Raw genomic sequence first — 17964 nt, 5'->3', positions numbered from 1 at the left:
AATTCTATGCACAGTAATTGAAATAATTGTTCCGACTATCATAATGTGCATAGAAGCTGGAATTAAGTCTTACCCCTCACCCTAACCATACTTGCAAAGAAAGATTACCCTTTGCAATTATTCACGTAGCAGTCCTGTATTACTGTACAATATATATGCATGCAGCCACAGCACACCTTAGGCTAATCTGTGGTCAAAGGAAATGCCCACAACTAGGAGAACTTGATGCTACTTTAGATCTACCAGTCTCTTTAAGGAAGGCACTGGAAGGAAAGATAACAAACCTCAGATTCTTTTCATGGCCTTTACAGGCCATACTTCTGTCAATCGACAAAGACGAGTGACTACAGAGACCAGTTTGTAGAGAAACCTCCTTGCTTCTCTTTAATGGTACTCGTGAAACACACTAGTCAACAGCATTTTTTTTCTCTTCAGGTTCAAAAAGGCATAACACCTACAATATGACTGCAAGCTTAGGACCACCACACTGCGGCCTGCGGTGTAGCTATGCGTCGTGTCTCTTGAAGCTCATCCTATGACAAAGGCTCGTCAAGCACAAAAATAGACTTGCAGAGGCCCACTTGGGCCACCTGCTCTCATGTGTCTGTTAATAAAGACCAGCGATAAAGGAAGGCAAAAAAAAATACATCGGGAACTATGTACATGGGTGGTCTTTCGACAAGATATGACATCGGCAGCAGCGGTTGCTGGAGGACAGGCCAATGCAACTACGACTTGGAGTCAACAGGCAATGTGTGGGAACAGACACGGGCATGCACCCGCAGGAACTCTGACTCTTCAGAGCTGGGCAGGTCGGTCTTGATCACCTCAGACTCTTCATGCTGCAAGAGGAAATGGAATGAAGGATATGAGCATCACAGCAAAATGGAAAGCTTGACTGATTGACTGGGAAATGTAATTGACCAATGGGGTTTAGCATTACAAAGCAACACAGCATCTATTAGAGACGACATAGTCGAGGGCATTCACACGCACTAATGCACGGTATATGTACATGTTTGCATTTTACTCCCTTTGGAATGCAGCGCTGTGAATCCGGGGATCAAACAAACGACCACGTGCTGAACAGCAAAGTGCCATAGGAACCGAGCCTTTCAGGCCACATGCTCAATGACGTTCTGCTGAAATCCTTTATGCTTGCATCCCATCAAACAATTTACAGATGCTGTAATGCTATTTATCAGCACTAAATTTGCGATTCATGACAGAATTTCATGGAGTCACTAGCACCAATTTCTTCTGTTTTGATATGTTGGTTTGTTGTGTAACAGGCTTTTCACTCTGGTTTATTCTCAGCAAATGGCCCAATAGCCCCCTCTATTTACATTAGAATATCACCTTGTTCACCATAGCTTGACTTATGCAGGTATTGTTTGCTTTATCAAAATTACTTTCTTTTTTCATTGAGTGTGTTCGAAGTAAACAGCAAACTCCACAAAGTATAAAGATTAGAACCACGACCACAATGTTCTGGTGATATTGACTTCAACTTTTAAGAGCACATTCACGGTAGCTTCAGCAGATTTCAGACTTTCAGCTAGCATAGTAGTTCAACCAGCAAATTCTGCAGTGGACCATCTGCTATATTACTGCTCAGTAAAGAGTTAGCATGCATTTTCGATAACTAAATAATTTTTCTATTGATGAATTGGAAATACTACATGCACAGAGTAATGCTTTTCATTCTTCACTTTCACAAGATTATGTTTCACTAATGCTTGGCACAGTATGAATGTCATTGTTACAACATTTTAACCCCATTGTGTAGTATGTTTAACGGCCCTCATTTTACATAGCTATGGCAAAAGAAACCGTGCACTAGATGAACACTTCATCTAGCAGTGTGTCTGATCATGCTGGTAAACAAGAACAGTAGTCATGCAACACTTGTGCAACATTGCACTCAGTAGCACCCATCATGCAACATGCAGATAGCAGGCTAAAGTGCATTCTACCCATAATAACAACCAGAGTGAAAGAAAAAAAGAAACCTTGCAATATAGAAAGCAGACACAGATATAAAGATTTTGTAATCTGATCCTGAAGGGGTCTTTAAAGCAGGCAATAGTGACACATATATTAAATGACAATTCATATAACATTAATAAATTCTTCAGAGTTTTCTGTCTTTGCAAAATACTACTAATGCATGTTAAACCCATGTATGACGTGTCAATTCTGTCCTTGTTCTACTGTCATGTTCAGCTCATAAAACTACAATATTATTTATCATTGTATGGCTAATGTTACACACTTCCTGCATTGCTATTCCTGAAATGATGAAATTTTTCTCCAATATATGTAAATTATTCAGCAAATTTATTTAACACTGCTGACATTCTTCCATTTCACATATTTGAATGAGAAAATAGTTGGGCCAGTTTAACTAAGTTCTGTTAATTGAATTCAAGTACTAACGATGTGACATTATGTCTTTAGTAATCCACATTCCATTCCAGTTAAATTATACTTTGTGACAGCACCTTGTAGGAAATCACATGACGAAAATTCTCGTTATAACAATGCCACCTGCACAGAGGTAATGGTTAGCAGCAACAATGACGAGCTTCGTCTGCCGATTTGCATATTAAATGTTGTAGAATAAGCTGAAGCAAAGCGAGACACAGTAACAGCGATGTAATTGTTCTACGTAATATTGCTTACGCAAACTTTGCCGCACAGCAATGGTGTTCCGCTAGGCAAATCCACAGCTGAAGAGAGCGTTCCAATCCAGAAATCTTTTACAGCAGTTTCTGAGTTCAAATGAGCCACACGCGCGTTGTTATTGGAGACCGTGAAAACTCTATTCCAGTCAAGAAGTGATGCTGCAATTCTGCAACTTAGACAACACTCTTGTCCTCAACCCATGCCATGTAATGATGCTGCAAGAACAAGTGCTTCAAGTGCTTGCACTACGGACGAAGTCGCGGGACTAGGATTAGTCTAACGATATTTGAAGATCGTCATACAGTCGACATTAAAATGCACAGGAAAAAAACATGGGACCTGCAGATGCGCGAAATGCCGAAAGCCTCGCTGCCATAAAGAAAAGCTTGCTTCACCGCATGTTCGCTACCGCAACAGTGAAGCCAGCCTACCAGGGCGCAGCTGGTGCGGGTTTTGCTGCAATGCTTTTAACGAATGAGCACATGCCGACCTAGCTTGCTTACTTCCCACCCTCTTTCACACTCCTGACCCTGTTAGCTAACCAGTTCAGTCGAGCGCTCCCGTTAAGAGCGCAGAATTGTTAAAGGGACATTAAACGACTATAATAAAGTTGATCCATATTATTATATTACTCTTCTCGAACAACAAAAAGGAAACAAGGAAAAAAAACCAGACCAGTGGGTGGCGACGCCACCTTGAAGTGGTAGCAACCGTTCGCCATGACGTCACGGACTTTGAAGGCGTCCGCTTGAGTATGACTTATATTTTTTTAACCGTACAGATGGACTGCATTGTATTCTAAAGTAACCAAAGGCTGAACTGCAATAATTTTGACAACATTCACTGCAGCCAGCACAACGGCTCAAATACGGGAAAATACACTGAAATCTATGACGTCACACTGACGTTCCGCACTCTAAGAAAAGTTTGCACCCTCTTGGACTTGTCCCCCAAACAATCATAACCATTTGCCTCGCGCGCCTTTCCTTTCTCTAAAGCTTCGCACCCGGTATGAACGGCATGCGCGTTATAAGCATGACATAGCATTCTTGACGGGAAAGTAGTGTGCACGAAGTTTTCAAGAAAGTAAACGCAATGAAGACCGGTAATTATTGTTGGAGACAAGACATACTCCAAAGGGTGTATACTTTACTCTGTGTGTATGCGTATCTTTTGTTTTTAATGCAGAGCTCGTGTTTCGCAGCAAAATTTAAGAAAAAAGAAAAAAGAAATTGACCTACTACCTCAAATTTAAGAAAAATGAAGTTTTGAAATCATACTTTGTCACTCAAAACTGACTTCCGGGTTTTTCTCGGGTGTCCATTTCCCGCCGACGCGCAGTCGTACCACCAGGAGTGAAGGAGAGAGAGAGAGAGAGGAGCTACGAGCGTACCAGCTTGAGCTTGTTGGCCTGCTCCTCGAGTCGCTTCTCCAGCGCCGTGCGTCCTTTGACCCGCTCCTCTTCCAACTCTTTCCGGCGCTGCTCCTCCTTCATCTTCTCCATGGCCTTCTGCAGCTCGCTCTTCTGGCCAAGCACGCTCTTGCCCCTGCGCCACAAACACGAAAACAACCAAGTCACGACACGAATGGACATAGTGGGCATACAGTTCAGGGTGTCTACCAAGCTGACATTTCCAAATTCCCCGAGTTTTCCAGGTTTTTCCTGAGCACCTTTGCAAAATTCCCTGAATGAGCAGAACTTTGTTTTATGTCAAGACAGACTGATACCATGTTGCTCAATGCAGTCACTCTCTAGCAAGGATGTTCAATCACAAAATGAGTTAATTCAGTTTGAATAGCAAGGCGTAATATCTATTTTATTTAAAAAGAAGACAGAGGGAAGGTTAGTAAAATGCACAGCGAAAAAAATGGTAAAACAAATTTCAAATTGAGTCGAACATGTTCAAATACGAATGAAAAGGAGATGCGTACATAAGTAATTATTTTTAATGTGAACTATTTCTATCAACTGATAGCAAGCTCATCGGTATGAGGCCTGAATTTTGTCACAACTAAGATTCTCTCTCAGCAGCTGGAAAGTCAACCTCAACGGTCCTGACATACTCTCAAGCCCGTACACAACATCTCAGTGTTAGGTTTCACTGTTTTAAAGAGTTCTTTTTGGTTTGAATGAGGGACACTTGCATCTCGGCGTCAGCCAACACTTTGTTTCTTGAGCTCGAGCTCCTTCAGAGAGGCGGCGGCACGCTTCCTTTCCCGATAATTCCTCAGTGCGTCGGTACTTTCTGTTCTCATCCTCGTTCTGCCACGCGTTCACCCCATGGATCATTTTATGCATCCTCTTGGGCAGTTGTACAGTCAACGTCCGATTTTTCGGACTCCCTAGAGGCCACAAAAACATCCGAAAAATCGGACAGTTTGAAAAAAAATGAATGCATGTCTTAACTGCCCTGAAGGGCTGAAATTGCCCAAGCACTTCAGAAAAAGCTCTTAGGGCCTGTCAGTACACTTATTAGGTCTATCGGTGCTCGTACTGTGACAGGAGACGGGGTGCACGCGTGTATAATAAAGGAATACATACTGTGTCCCATGTCAATTGCCCCTTCCCACGCTTGTTATCTTTCACCGCGTAGCACTTCGGCACCAAGGCAAAGCTAACTTTCAGAGACGGGCATTACGCAACGCGCTGTGCTCTGCGAGCTTCGAAGCCAATCGCGAGGATTGCATAGGCGGAGTTGGTGCCATTGTTGACAGCAGCGAATTCTTTCAATGAAGAACACAGCACCGCACGGCAAGAAGCTTAATAGCGAACGTAGAAACAGCTAGGCCTAACGTTGCCGCGGTGGCGGCAACGGCTGCCAGCGGATCTGCGTGCGAGAGTGCCGGTTCGAGGCGGCGAGATAATCAAAATGGCGGCGGTGGTGGCTTTGATTAATGCCATTTCAGACCTGCAGTCAGGGCAATATACATTGACTATATGGACTACGTAGTGGTAGTGTCGCAAAGTCATGCGAATTATCGGGCATGTTCGAAAAATCGGGCGTCTGGAAAATCGGTCATTAACTACTCTGGCAATACCTCGTGACGATGACACGGCGTCAATGACGATTCGTTGCAATTCAGCTGTTACTGGAGCCAGCATTAACACGACTTTCGTTCCCTTTCAATAAAGTTACAGCTAACTTTCCCTGATAAGAGCGCGAATTCCCAGAGTTTTCCCTGAGTACTTCCAGACTATTCATATTCCCTGAAAATTCCCGGTTTTCCCGGTTGGTAGACACACTAAATAATACTCGGACACAACGGACACTTACGGCCGTCCTTGCCGAAGATTAAACGTGAACTATATACAGGCAAGAAACTTAACTGCAGCCACCTAAGTGACATTTCCGGTGCCATAAAAGGTATTCTCGTACAATAAGCTCTTTTCTCCCGAGTTTCTTTGTGTGAGTCAAGACTTTCTGCTAACCCGAACCTGAGCTGCCCTGGCTCGGAAAGGGGTAAACAGCTAGGGGACGACAGACATGATAGGCCTGACGGAATCGAAACCACGGTTGCGCCGTTTCCCTTCTACCTAAACACCACGCCGTGCTACACCGGAAGAAGAACCAGCAGTGAAGCCGCGCGTTGTATTACTGCCTGCATGCAAGATATGAAAGCACCGTATCTCTAATGCCGCCAGCTCTCTATAATGCACGTTTTCTGCCCACCAAGCCCATAATGACACCCCGTTTCTCCCTTCTTTCGTTCGCGCGCTCCCCCTGTGTTTATTTCATGGGAAAGATTTGCACTACTGGTACATGCTGTCGGGCACTGGATAATGTGAGCACTATGGCGCTGCGTACGCATGTGCTTGTAAGCGCTATGTGTGTGTCGCCTGCGAACAATAGCTTATTTATGTCAGGCTACTGCCGGAGCATTAGGTGATGGGGGGACAAAACAATACACATATAATAGCAGGAAGAAGTGTTAGCAGCCGAACGCGTCGCGTGGTCCAATGTAGTAGCACAGCAGACGATCGAGGGAACCAGAGCGAGTGCCGCAACATCACATGTTCTGCGACCTTCTGCGTCATACGACACTATGAAACGTGCACTTCCTGGGAAAATAAACCGAAGCTGGTCCGTAAAAAAGCCACTAAACTGTGTGGGACGCTCCGAGGCTTGCCAATGTTTTGTACCATAGATTTAGAGGTTCAGGACTATCCTTAAACGCAACGAAAAAAGGGGCAAAAGTTGGAAACTCCATGTTCGCAGTCATTTAAGCTGCGACGCAGTGCGACAGGGTCGCGCGTGTAGACGTGCATAGAAAGAACGCTCACATCTTCTGGTTGAAGAGCAGCTCTCGGTGCAGGCTCTTTCGCTCGGCCGACTCGGCGCACGGGTTGGGCAGCTTGCGGGGCACGATGAGGCCCTCGTCGTTGACGTGCGCCAGCTGCGCCTCGTTGTGGTGCGGGTGGGCGGCCGCCATGCCGGGCATCCTCACGGGTCGCCGTCGGTGCTGTTGCTCGTCCTCGGAGTCGCTGTAGTCCGGCTCAGGGATCATAGCCGGGAAGAACAAGTCTGCAAACACGAGACGGGGACGCCCACGGTTGAGGAACCTTGTCGTCTAAAGGCAGCATCGGTCGGCACGTCGTGCCAGTGCTACCGCGTCTTCATATCACAGTGATAGCACACGTGTTCTAACTAACGTTAGCCAAGCTGTTCAACTAAAAAAAAAATATCAGTAGAAGATGGCACAAGATACAACTATAAGACCTCTGATGACCGAACACTGCATATCTTACAATCGTATGTCACACCGTGTTTTTTTTTTTTCATTGACGAGCTTTGCTGACGTTAGCTGGGATACGCCCTAGATAGAGGCTTAACGAAGAACCACTCGTAAAATACCGCAGGTTCAAGCAAGGCGCTCTCTTTGCGATTACAGCGAGTGGAACTTGACCCACAAGGCGTGCGCAGTACACTGCAGAGCTGCGCCGATGTGCACTCGGTGGTAACAACCAAGGGATGAGTGAAGCAATATCCGAACGATATTGCATAACCGGCAGAGCACACCGTTCAAACTGAGCCACTACGCAGTGATAGTGCGCGTGGTTTTACCGGACGTGCTCACAGGAGCGTAACCTGGTCCAGTACGGCAGTCTCATGAGCGATGGCGTCGCAAGCTCGTGTCCCAAGCAGTCCGCATAGCTGCATACGCGAGTTTGAAGAGCTTAACACACGAATAAGTTATAGGAGCTAGACGCCGTAATTTTGCAATATGGGCTTGTAGCTCACTGCAAAACTGTTCCCCACCCTTCGAACGCTAAAGTTTACGGTATAAGCGGCGCCTATTCTGGGCCGAGTAACGCAGCGCCCGCACGTATGCGATTCGCAAGCATACAAATTTGTGTTCGCGTGCCAGCCCTGAATGAATAACCTTCAGCAGAGCAGACCCATTTGTTAGATAACGCCAAAACTTCACGCAGCGTCTTTTTTTTTTCCTTCTCTCCGACAAAGGGCAAAGCGGCGGCTGAAAAACGCTTACGTTAAGAATGAAACAAAGCAAGATTACGATCCGAGATGCATTTTGTCACGCGGTGCTTGCTGTAAACTTGCACAAGCTCCTAAACGCATTTATGATTTGTTACTTCGAAGCCTGGGCTTTAAGTCAGTTCCGCGATGAGGGAACGCCGGGCACACTGGATCGTTCGTATACAGTGAAACAAAGCAGTGGCGAAAGAGAAAGGCGTTAATGCGGGAACCACGCGCTAGCAAAGTAAGGTTTCCCGGTATGGTTTTTTTTTTTCTTGCTTAGTTTGCAAGGCCAGCCGGCACTACTTTGGTTCCGGCGATCACGAACTCCCCAGGCGCCGAGGCAGCGCAACCGGAAAAACGGCGCGATAAAAAAGCGACCCAGGAAGAGCCGACATCTACCCACCGGCGCACAATGCGAAACGTCACGCATCGCTGCCGAAACGAGTACGTCGCCCTCTGCGCGGACCCGTGTACGACGTTCACGCAAAAGGGACGGCTACGCACGCCTCTTGCAGGTCGTCCATATACCGACAGGTGGCGTTACCAAAACAGGACCGGCTGCGATTTCAGTTTCGGTCACCTTTCAACTGTTGTTGAAGTCCTTGCCACGTTTTTGCCTCAGCAGCACATATATCGTTACGTAATCACGCCGATGAACGTCACTTGAAAGAAGGTTACAACGTCGTCAAGAGAGAAACGTCAAAGCGATAGCGCGTCAGGTTCCCGGGTGTGCGCTATGGCAATCCGTGAAACACAATGCCACCAGGCTACACAACACAACACCAGGCTACCTCTCTACACTCTCCCCGAGCCGCTTGGGAACACCGTAAGAATTTTCTGACATTTAATGTAATTTTTTAATTTCCTAAGAAAGAAAGAAATGGTGGAGTTTACTAACCTTCGCATATAACCAGCAAATGTTGGGTCGACTTACCACTCGCACGTAAACGAACATATGACTTAAATGATATTGCGCGACAAAAAATGACACGGACGTGAGAGAAGACGACACACCAAGCGCGTCGTCTTCTCTCACGTCCGTCTCATTTTTTGTCGCACTATATCATTCAAGTAATGGATTACCAACTTGCCCGGAATGCTGCTCTCATTAAGAGCATATGACGGCCATGTGATTCTTACCACATAAAATGCCGTTTTAAAATAAAATTAACTAGTTTCGCCTCAGTACGGAAAGATCGAGCGTTCTCTACAACTTGAGGCACGATGCGAAATGTAAGAAATGGGCAAACAGAATGACACGCGACAGCTGAGCCATGGCTGTGAAACCAAAGCTCCACTTTGGCAGCACTCTTTAAGCGTTACTCCTGTCGCGTGGCCAGCTTAAGTCAACGCGACTTGCAGAACACCGGCGTACAGTTTACCGTTTACCGCATAAGCAAAGCGGTATCACGAGTCTTATCTTGCGCTACAGCAGGAACTGCGCTTAACGGTCGTTCTTTAGTATTTATCCATTATGCTAACTTGACGACTCGGTATGCATACTCGTAATGTCTCAGGCTGTAATGATCAGCGTCAATACACTGTACCTATAAGCGGCAGTTCATATTCCTGTCTCTCAAGGTTAGCCAAGCAGCTTCCAAGTCTGCTGCTTATATAGCTAAGCGAGCCGCGCAACATACCAAGCGCAATGCCTGCACATGAGGTGAAGCCAGCTTTAAGAGAGTTGGTTCCACAACAAAGGCACGGAGCACTGCAAAACAGACGAGGACGCCAACACAATTCGACAAGACGTGCACCGAATGGCCACAGAGGTGCCGCGCAGGCAGCACTTCTGGATGATCGCTTCTGAATAAAACAAATCGTAAAGTGTCAATTCCTGAACTGAGAATTATTGTTTCATTATGACTATAAATTTGGCGATCTTAAATATACACGGGGGCTACAAGAGAGGCCTATAGTAGAGGGATCAGGACTCATTTTCAACATTAGGATTTCGTCAGCACGCGCCGTAGGGCCTGCATACGCGAGCGTTTGCGCATTACGGCTTCATCGAAATGCCTCCGAGGCGAACCCGCGACGTACCCGCGTGGTCGGCAGGAAAATGTCATGGCTGCTGAGCTACCGCGGCAGGTAGAATTATACGAAACTATCACAACTACACGGAAAGCAGCTGCAATATAGTCGTCGACTGTGACAGGTGCCAAGTTGGGCTACAGTCTTCCTTCGCGCTCTTTATACTCTTCATCATTGCGCGTACGCGTCTTGTCTATTCCATGTTAACCCTCTTCGTGTTTACTCGCGCTGCTCAGCCTTCACTGCCAGCGCTCCAACACGACCCGAGAGCACGCGATTCTGCAGACGGCACAAGAACTAGCTGGGACACCGCGGGTTCGGAATGCAGAGGGAGAGAGGCGCTCACTGCGAAAGCATTGCACTACCCGGTCGCAGGCGCACAGCCTGCCGCACAGCCGGCCGCACATGACCTGCCTTCCCTTGAACAGGACGAAGAAGTGGCCGAAGAAATGGCGGAAGAAGTGGATCCGCATGGCGACCGCCTGAGGTCGCCTTCGGGTCGGGCACCACCAGCGTGGCACACGCACAGGTCACCTCGCACGCACCACACCGCGTATAGGGAGCCCACGATGCCAGCAGGAACACAGCCGCGCGGCCGCACAACGAGATCTAGATCATAGGGAAATGCTGGCGAGGATTGCTTGCTTGCTTGCTCCTCACTTGTGGCGCTAACCCACTACGAGGGATTGGCCAAGAAGCCAGCATTAAGGCTGGCTTCTTGGCCAGCCTTAATGCCAGCGGTTAAAGGGAGAGAGAAGAAAACCTAAACGGCAAAGTAAGTTAGGGTGAAGTATACAACGTTAATGTTAATTAAGAAATTGATTTACGTGGCAGATACAGAAAAAAAAATCTAATTATACACGAACAGAAAATTTTGCGTTTCCTTTTGGGTGGTATTAGGATAATTTCGAACACACAATCGGCGATTTAATGATCTATCCGATTATTGATTTCGAGAATTAACAGGGTAGCCTTCTTGTGTCACAGATATAGTCGCAAATGGCCACGCAGACGTTCCTGTGGCTAAAGCCCAATGAAAAAGCCTCGAATTAGAGGATAATAATAATAATAATAATAAGCTTTATTTCCATCACAACGATGGAGGGGCCGTGGGTAAAAGCTGCTGAACAGCTTGACTAGAGCCCACGGTCCCCTCTACAAGGCAGTACAGGGGCATACATGAAACATACAGGAATCTAACAAAAGACAAACGCAAAATTGACTCGATATTAATATATCACAAGGAAATCAAATATTAGATTTGTTCAAAAACATGAGATATCACGTGGCGCAGTTCGCGAACTGTAGTGCGACCTAAATCAATTCCACATTTATTCAGATCATTAAGAAGTTTAGGCAAAATATACGATAGTGTACCCATAGAATAGTTAACACGGGGAGTGACCACCTTCCAGTATTGAGACTGACGTATATTGTAGGATGTAGGCTTTATTTCTAGCTTGGCTAGGTTCTGAAAAAATTTTCGATTTTCTTTTAATTCGCACTTAAAGGCAACAATTAGTCTATAGCTAAACAATTTCCAGACGGGCATTATATCTGCTTTAATGAACAGAGCTTGTGTATGAGAATTGTAGGGGACATCAAAAAGAAGCCTAATTATCTTTTTTTGTAGGACGTACACCTTTGTTAAATTAGTTACTGTGGTAGATCCCCATACTAAGAAGCAGTAAGACAGGTGTGAGTAAAAAAGAGAATTATATATCAGCTTTTTTACGCTGAAAGGTAATATCGACCTACATCTGGATAAAATGCCAACGACACTTGACAGTTTAGTGCAAACAGAATCTACATGAATATCCCATAGCATATTCTGCGAAAACGTTACCCCGAGAATTTTAATACTGCTTACTATTTCTATTTTTCTGGTGCCATAGATAAGATCTATGTTCATATTTACCTGCTTTGATTTCGGTCTAAATAGCACAGCCTTAGTTTTGTTGGTGTTAACCTCTAACTGATTTGCTACAGACCAGTCCAGAAGTTTTACGAGGGCGGAGTTAGCTATATAGCTGATTTGCTCACAGTCTGTAGCGGAAAAAAATATGCTGGCATCGTCGGCGTACAATATATATTTGGCTTCAGCGCATGTATTTACCAGATCATTTAAATAGATATTAAAAAGAAAAGGTCCAAGAATACTGCCTTGAGGCACTCCTCTAGCAATCGGTTTTTGGTCGGAGCAGTGCTCACCTATTTGAACATACTGCCGCCGATAGCCAAGGTAAGATTTTATAAGATTCCAGCAATGGCCACGTACTCCATACAATTCAAGTTTTTTGAGTAAAATGGAATGAACAATGCAGTCAAATGCTTTCGTGAAGTCAATGTACAGGCCCAGTACAACCATCTTACTTGAAAACTGTGATAAAATAAACTCTTTTTGTTCTATCAAGGCTAGTTCCGTAGACCTATGCCTTCTAAATCCAAATTGAGCTGGGGTTAAAAGGTCATATTTTTGAAAAAAAATTGAAAGGCGCACATGAATAATCTTTTCTAAACCCTTTGAAAATATGGGCAACACTGAGATAGGGCGATAATTCTTGATCTCATTTCGATCACCTTTCTTGAACAATACCGTAACCTTAGCCACCTGCATTCTTTGTGGGAAAACGGCACTTGAAAAACAAAGGTTAAATATATGGGTAAGACTCGGTGCGATAAGATCCATGATATGTTTAATAGGTCGAATTTGCATACCTTCAACGTCACAACTAGAGCTGTTTTGAAGAGACATAAAAATAGACCGAACTTGTTCTTCGCTAATGGCCTCAAGAAAGAAAGTAGATTGGTTACTAGGGGGCATGAATCTTGAAAATTCAGACACTGGAAAATAATCACCACACTGCACAAAATAGTTATTAAATAAATTTGCCAGGGCGCGACCGGATAACTCGACTTCACCGATTTTAAGGTTATCTGTTTTGGGGGAAGAGTTACTGCGATTTAAAACAGTGTTCAACTTTTTCCACAAAAGATCAGGCTTACGAGAGCAGGCGTCAAGTTCCGCATGAAAATAGTTTTGTCTGCTTCGCTTTATTTCTTTATTTAGCTGATTTCGGTACATCTTGAACTCCTTGAGTTTTTGGGGATTTTTAGTTTTTATAAACTGATGGTACATAGTATTCTTCTCATTGATTTTTTTAATGAGCTCTGGCGTGATCCAAGGCTTGCGTATTTTCCTCCCAAGTTTCAGTTGCTTAAGCGGAAAATGCCGTTTATATATTTCAGCGATGTGATCAACGAACATGTTATACGCCTTGTCAGCGCAATCAATCGCAAGAAGATATTCGAAATCAGAATTTAACACGTCATTCCTGAAGGCATCTAGGCGAGTAGGATTTATTATTTGAACATTTATAAATTGTTTTTTACTATGATGATTGTGTCTATCTAATATTATGAAGGTAGGAAGGTGGTCACTCAAGTCGCAGGTCATTACACCCGCAATGTTATTTTCACTGAATGAGTTAGTAATAATGAGGTCTAACAAAGTTTCGCTATGTTCTGTGATCCTAGTAGGCAAACTGATTTGGTTTGAGCACCCGTTTGAAGTAATGAGCGTATTCATAGTGGTTTTGGCTGCTGAATCTCCTAACAAATCAATATTAAAGTCACCAGCAGATAGAACAAAGTAACCAGCCTCAGAAATAAACGATAAGAACTCTTCGTAGAACGCAAAAAAGTTTTCAACATTTCCATCGGGCGGGCGATAACATACAGAGAAAACAGAATTGTTCACTTTTGCAGTCAAAACCTCGTAATCACAGCAAGAAACACAGAAACGAGAAAGCAGCTCACACTGTATCCCGTCCTTTAGTAGCATCATTACGCCGCCGCCACGACGATTTGGGCGATTTAAGGAGAATGACTGATAAGGTATAAACCCGAAGTGACAGTGATCATTTTTACACCATGTTTCAGTGAGCATTATCACATCAAACTGAAATGAAAAACTCGAAATAAAATGCTCGATAGAATCTTCTTTGTTACAAAGGGAACGAACATTTATGTGAAGGCATTTCAAAGCGCTTATTTGATAGCCCGAGACAACAGCATTCACTTCATGCGGCAAGAGAAAGTTGTGACGTGTTGATTCACACATAAAATATTAAAACAAGCAATATGATCAAGATTGACTGTTCAGATAGATCACGTCGGAAGGTCACGTTCACTGCGCACAATGACAGAAGAATCACCGTCTGCCTTACGCAGATAAATCTTGCCATTTCTGAACCAGACATATTTGTAGCCCTTTTTCTTTGCCAACTCTTTTGCTGTTAGAAACAGTTGCCGACATCGGGTGGTCATATTCTCTAGTATAAAAGTACTGCTCTCATTGTCTCTAAGTTTCCGCCTATTTTCCAACCATTTATCCCTGGTGGCTTGTCGGGCATATCGAACGATTATTCCTGGGACCCTGCCTGCTTTCGCCGGAAGGCGATGAATAGCATCAAAATCCCGTTCGCTCAGTTCTGGAACTTCTAACAAACCTGCCACGCTGTTCACCTTCATCAACAAGTCTTCTTTTGGAGTAACCTGAATTCCATGAAATTCCAAGTTTAACCGACGGCTTCTCCATTCAAGTTCATTGATTTCAGTGACCAGCTTTTCAATCTCTGTCTCGCTACATCGGGCCTTTTGCTCAAGCTTCTCTACCCTTGCTTTCACATTTTTTGTATCGCTTTCTTGTACAGCAAGACGTTTCAGCAGTTCATCATACTTGTCAGACATTACTTCAATACTTTTTTCGATGTTAGAAACCGTGTCCTTTAGAGGCACCAGCCCATCGAGCTTTTCATTCATACTTATCAATAGGGACCGCAATCCAGCAAACTCTTCCCGAGTTACTCTATCACTCTGATTTTCTTCCTTCTGCTTAGCTGCTTTACAACTGGGACATGTCCATTTTTGCTTTGATGACGCGCTTCGGTTTTTAAATTGCTTTTCTGTTAGACCAGCACAGTTTCCAATATGGTAAGATTGGGTACATTCCACACAAGACATAAACGCCTCTTTGGGGTCAACAGCCTCATTACAGGAAAGGCAAGTATTGTTTCCCGACATTGGGACTTGGGACATTGGGATATTTCGAGTATTTAAATAAATACTTAATTTTCGGGATCAAACCAATTTCTTCCTCTGAATTCTAAATCGACAGCATGCTATTCGTAAAGTGATCAATGTTTTTCGGGTTCCTGGCAGGTAGGACACAGAGAAGACGACGCAAGAGCAGACCTGTGTAGGCAAAAAATTTAATGGCGGGATACGTCATAGTAATTTTGTTATGGAAATTTCTAATTTACGTGTGGGACACCATTTATTGTCCCATGAAAAGGACAACTGATTAAATTCTGACGTTTTGCTTTTTAGTTTTGTAGAATCTTGGAAAATTAAGAGAAAATTTTCTCAACATATAGCCGCAGCGACATAAGCCGAAGTAGCCATAGCGGACATATAGCTGGTCCATCAAGAGATTGCCGCGCAAGTGTGTGCCATTTCATTTAAGAATATACCACGATGTCCTGGAACACATACCAATCGCACCACGCTTAAGTTTGAGGGGATTAATGACTTAAATGCATTGGCTAGAGCAGTGTCTGAAGACGAAGTGAGTGGTGTGTATACCGACAGTGAATTAAGTCACTATAAGCGCTGTTGAACAATTTGAAGGAAGTTTTCGAAGAGCTAACGGCTGATTGTTCAGCCAGAAATATGAGTGTGAAATCCGGCAGGCGTAATGCATATCACCAGGCTAGGAACTCGGGAGAAAATACCCACACCCGCTTTAGCCCCATTCATTGATGCATCAGTCGCAATCACATGATCTATTCCCAATTGCGTTAAATGATCTTGCATCACGTCATTTCAATATGTAGTGGGCAGGAGTATGGTATTTTATGCAAATATATATTCAAATTCAATCCTTATGTTAGGCAAGGGCTTGTCTAAACAAATGATCTCGCGTATATTAACGTTCAGTGGGTTTAACTCCGCTTGTACAAACAAAACCTCAGGTGTATGTGAGCGGGCCCAATGCTCATCGAAAAAATGCCCTCGTTTCACTAATAAATACAAAATGTGATCGTCTCAAACACCATTCATAAATGTCTAAACACGTCTTTACTTTTAAAATGCGGAATCGGCAGGGAAGGCGAGGATCCGACGAGGCGCGCCACAACCAAACAGCGTCGTCTTTGTCGGCGATGGTGACGATGGCGATGCCCGAGTGCTAGCAGCTTCCTTCCGGCACTTTCTCTTCTTTCTTTAAACTATACGTTCTCTTATACAGCCTAATTTCGCTGTCCGCCACTGAAGGCACTCGCTTCAAACGGCTATTATAAACTCCGCACTGAATGTATTCAGGGATGGCACATTGAGTTAAACGAAACTTATACATGGACCATGGACGACAAGAGCCTATAGCGTTTTAAACTTTTCTGCGAGACACTGATCTCATCGACACGCTTGTGCTACGTAGCTGTCGTGCGCCATGTGGGTATAATTTCATTTATTATCACACTTAATTACTTCCGGGTAGTAAGGTAGGCCGCGCCGCAGCTCAAACCTCTCCAGGTCTTGTTACAGAGACCCTCTCTCCCCACCGTGCGAGAGAGATTTGTAAGAAAAAGGACACATGCTGTATAACTGGCGGGTATCGAGGAGAGAGAGAGAGAGCATATGCAAAAGAAATACAAGTGATTGCCAGACAGCTGTCACGTGAGATTACTGTCTGCATGCCCACCAACTGTTCTCGAGCTTCTGGATCATTCTGACTAACGCTCCGCTGAACTTTGGGATTCCAGAATTTTGGATTCCGAAGTCGCGGCGGCCTTCGTGCCTGGAACGTGCACAGACTCGCGAACGAAAGCACATTGCAGCCGTGGAGTCTTCCACGAGCTCTTTGAGATCGCAGACACAAACAGTGATGACATCACCGATACGGCGCATATTAGTAGGAAACGAGCTGCTGGGTTGCCATCGGTGTTTCCGCCCGTCGACGTATATATATACTATCCGCCGCCAAAGTTGACGGGTCAGAGCGCTTCAGCCCGGACCGATCACGAGGCTATCCAAATTCGAAACGGACATCGCGCGCCGACTTCTTCCCCAGTTTCTAATCGGTAACGACGAGTAATCGATTTCGATTACAATTAATAATAATAATAATAATAATAATAATAATAATAATAATAATAATAATAATAATAATAATAATAATAATAATAAAGAACAATCCGAACTTAGGAAAGAATGCAAAGACGCGATGGAAAGGTCAACTACACAAATGAAACTGCGGCTCGCTCAGACGTCCCCGGCTAACCAATTTGTTAAGAGGAGAAAAATGCCATCTCGTAGGCGGAGGACGTCACTAAAGGAGTGCGTAGGTGGGGGGGAGAAAGCCCACCGAGTGGGCACAGCCCCGAGCCAAATTTAGCGTTGCGCGAACGGTCAGAGGTCGTCCGGGCAGGTGATAACGGCGGCGGCGGCTAGCCGTCATCAACGCTGCGCGCGGCGACAATGGGCGTGCCGCCGCCCACCCAACGTCGCCGCCCGAACGGCGAGTCACGTTTGACCGCGGGCACAGACGGCAACAGAACGGGAGGACCTTGAGCCGATTCCAGAGCGGTGCACTCATTTCTCGCTCCCCATGCCAAGCTACACACGCACTTTCGGGTGGGACTCAATTTATATACCTCCCATGCAGGACAGACGTCGCAGCCCTGAGCCAAAAAGTCCGGGC

The 17964-nt window shown here is 44.9% G+C and overlaps 1 protein-coding gene across 9 annotated transcripts in view; it reads right to left on the bottom strand.

Annotated features, from left to right (window-relative positions):
• Nucleotides 1–357: 357 nt before the first annotated feature.
• LOC135909253 (protein FAM107B) overlaps nt 358–17964 on the bottom strand; it is a 206046-nt gene continuing 188439 nt past the window's right edge. For 6 of the 9 annotated variants that reach the window (XM_065441144.1, XM_065441142.1, XM_065441141.1 and 3 more), the window contains 3 exons: nt 6971–7211; nt 4082–4235; nt 358–842 (listed from right to left, as the gene is read on the bottom strand). In XM_065441144.1, coding sequence (XP_065297216.1) covers nt 729–842; nt 4082–4235; nt 6971–7211 — 509 coding nt within the window. In that variant the 3' untranslated portion in view covers nt 358–728. Of the gene's footprint in view, nt 843–4081; nt 4236–6970; nt 7212–7435; nt 7485–7764; nt 7814–10548; nt 10854–17964 lie in introns of those variants that run through there. The other 3 variants (XM_065441143.1, XM_065441146.1, XM_065441145.1) reach the window with 3 other exon arrangements.

Source organism: Dermacentor albipictus, chromosome 5, assembly GCF_038994185.2.
Source record: "Dermacentor albipictus isolate Rhodes 1998 colony chromosome 5, USDA_Dalb.pri_finalv2, whole genome shotgun sequence".
NCBI lineage: Eukaryota > Metazoa > Arthropoda > Arachnida > Ixodida > Ixodidae > Dermacentor > Dermacentor albipictus.
This window is presented reverse-complemented; position numbering and strand designations above follow the sequence as displayed.